This window comes from Camellia sinensis, chromosome 5 (genome assembly GCF_055761805.1).
Source record: "Camellia sinensis isolate YWXY chromosome 5, ASM5576180v1, whole genome shotgun sequence".
Classification (NCBI taxonomy): Eukaryota; Viridiplantae; Streptophyta; class Magnoliopsida; order Ericales; family Theaceae; genus Camellia; species Camellia sinensis.
The window spans coordinates 29,554,199-29,555,858 of record NC_138965.1 but is presented as its reverse complement, the minus strand read 5'-3'; the positions used below and the strand labels follow the sequence as shown (position 1 = coordinate 29,555,858).

Here is a 1,660-nt window from a genome sequence, read left to right as displayed (position 1 = left end):
CCGTTGGCAGCTCTATACTTCAAACAAGGCCTCCCCTCTTCACATAAGCTCAGGCAGTCATTGACGAAACGGCCCACCTCTGACTTGAAAGAGCTAAGGGCTCGAATAGAGGAGCGAGCCCGTGTGGAAGATGACACAACCTTTATACAAGTGTCAGTTGCAGATGAGGGAGTTAAGGCCTCTTGGCAACATAGAGCCGAACAGCCTAGGAGGGAGGACCAAAGAAGAAGGTATGGCCAAAATAAGCAACCGACCATGCAAACTAAAGAAGAAAGCAGCAGATCCTATGAAGCCATAACCACTATCTTCACGGAGCCGATCTACAAGCTCTTGGAAAAAATCAAGGGAGAACGTTACTTCGTTTGGCCTCCTAAGATGATGGAGGACCCAATTCGGCGCAACCAGGAGTGGTGGTGCACCTACCATCGTGAGAAAGGACATAAGACGCAGAACTGCAGAGACTTTAAGAGGCATTTCGAAGACTTGGTCACTGTCCGCCACCTCCAGCAATGGATTGATGTGGAAAAGACAAGGGCAAAACAGGGACAACCTCCAACCCCTCTACCAGAGGACCAAGCCCCAAGGCTAGTGATAAACGTTATCCATGGGATGACAGACCCCCAAAGGGAGAAAACCCTTCGTGGTGAGGTTCAAAGAGCCACACACTTGCAACAAGTCATGTCAGTAGGACCATTGCTCAAGAAGTCCAGAACGGAAGCAAAGCCCTCTCAGTTCGACATTGTGTTCTCTGAGAAAGATCTGGAAAGGATCCAGCATCCTCACACTGATGTCCTGATCGTCACCGTCGGTGTGGCGAACAAATTTGATGTGAAACGGATCCTAATTGATCAAGGGAGTGCCGCTGACATTATGCATTATGACCTTTTCAAAAAGCTAGGTCTTGATGAGCAACACTTAATCCCTGCAGTCTCCTCTTTGATCGGCTTCAATGGATAAACAGAGTGGTCGCTCGACTGGATCACCTTGTCCGTCACAGCAAAGTCCAAAGTGGTCCTTATCGACGTTTTGGTGATCAACACTTCATCTCCTTACAATATAATACTTGATCGACCTTGGATTCATACAATGGAGGCAGTGCCATCCACTTACCACCAGGGAGTCCGTTTCCCAACAAAGAATGGGGTGGAGGAGATCAAGGGTGACCAAGTAGCGGCAAAGCACTGCTTCATCGCCGTCATGAAGTCTAAACAAGCATACAAGGAAGTCCAGATGGTCGAACTGCCTGATCAGCCTATACTGGAAGACGTTGGTAGAGTGCTAATAGAGAAGATGGTGGAGGACCTCGAAACGATCTTGGTGGGCAGAGGAGATCCAGACAAGTTCTTTCTGCTCGGCACTTCGCTTCTCGCCGGAGAGAAAGAGCAGTTGCTAACTCTCCTCCGCAAGAATATAGAAGTATTTGCCTGGTCTGCTTACGAGACTCCTGGGTTGGACCCAACCTTTGCATGTCACCAACTCAATGTCCAACCAGCAACTCGGCCCGTAGTCCAAAAGAGCAGACGATCATCCGCAGAACATACAAAAGCAGTTATCCGCTTCTGGTGGCAGGGGTCATACGGGAGGTTCAATATCCGAAATGGTTGTCTAACATCGTCATGGTGAAGAAAAAGAATGGAAAATAGAGGGTGTGCGTTGACTT

At 48.7% G+C, this 1,660-nt stretch overlaps 1 protein-coding gene across 1 annotated transcript; it reads left to right on the top strand.

Moving 5' to 3' along the window:
* The first annotated feature begins 255 nt into the window (after positions 1–255).
* LOC114290698 (uncharacterized) lies at positions 256–957 on the top strand. Its single transcript, XM_028234644.2, has one exon. It carries the CDS (start codon positions 256–258, stop codon positions 955–957), a length of 702 nt encoding a protein of 233 aa, XP_028090445.2.
* Positions 958–1,660: the final 703 nt, after the last annotated feature.

What these genes read in the sequence shown, in the direction of transcription:
- LOC114290698 (XM_028234644.2), top strand. Translation starts at nt 256, where the DNA reads ATGCAAACTAAAGAAGAAAGCAGCAGATCCTATGAAGCCATAACCACT.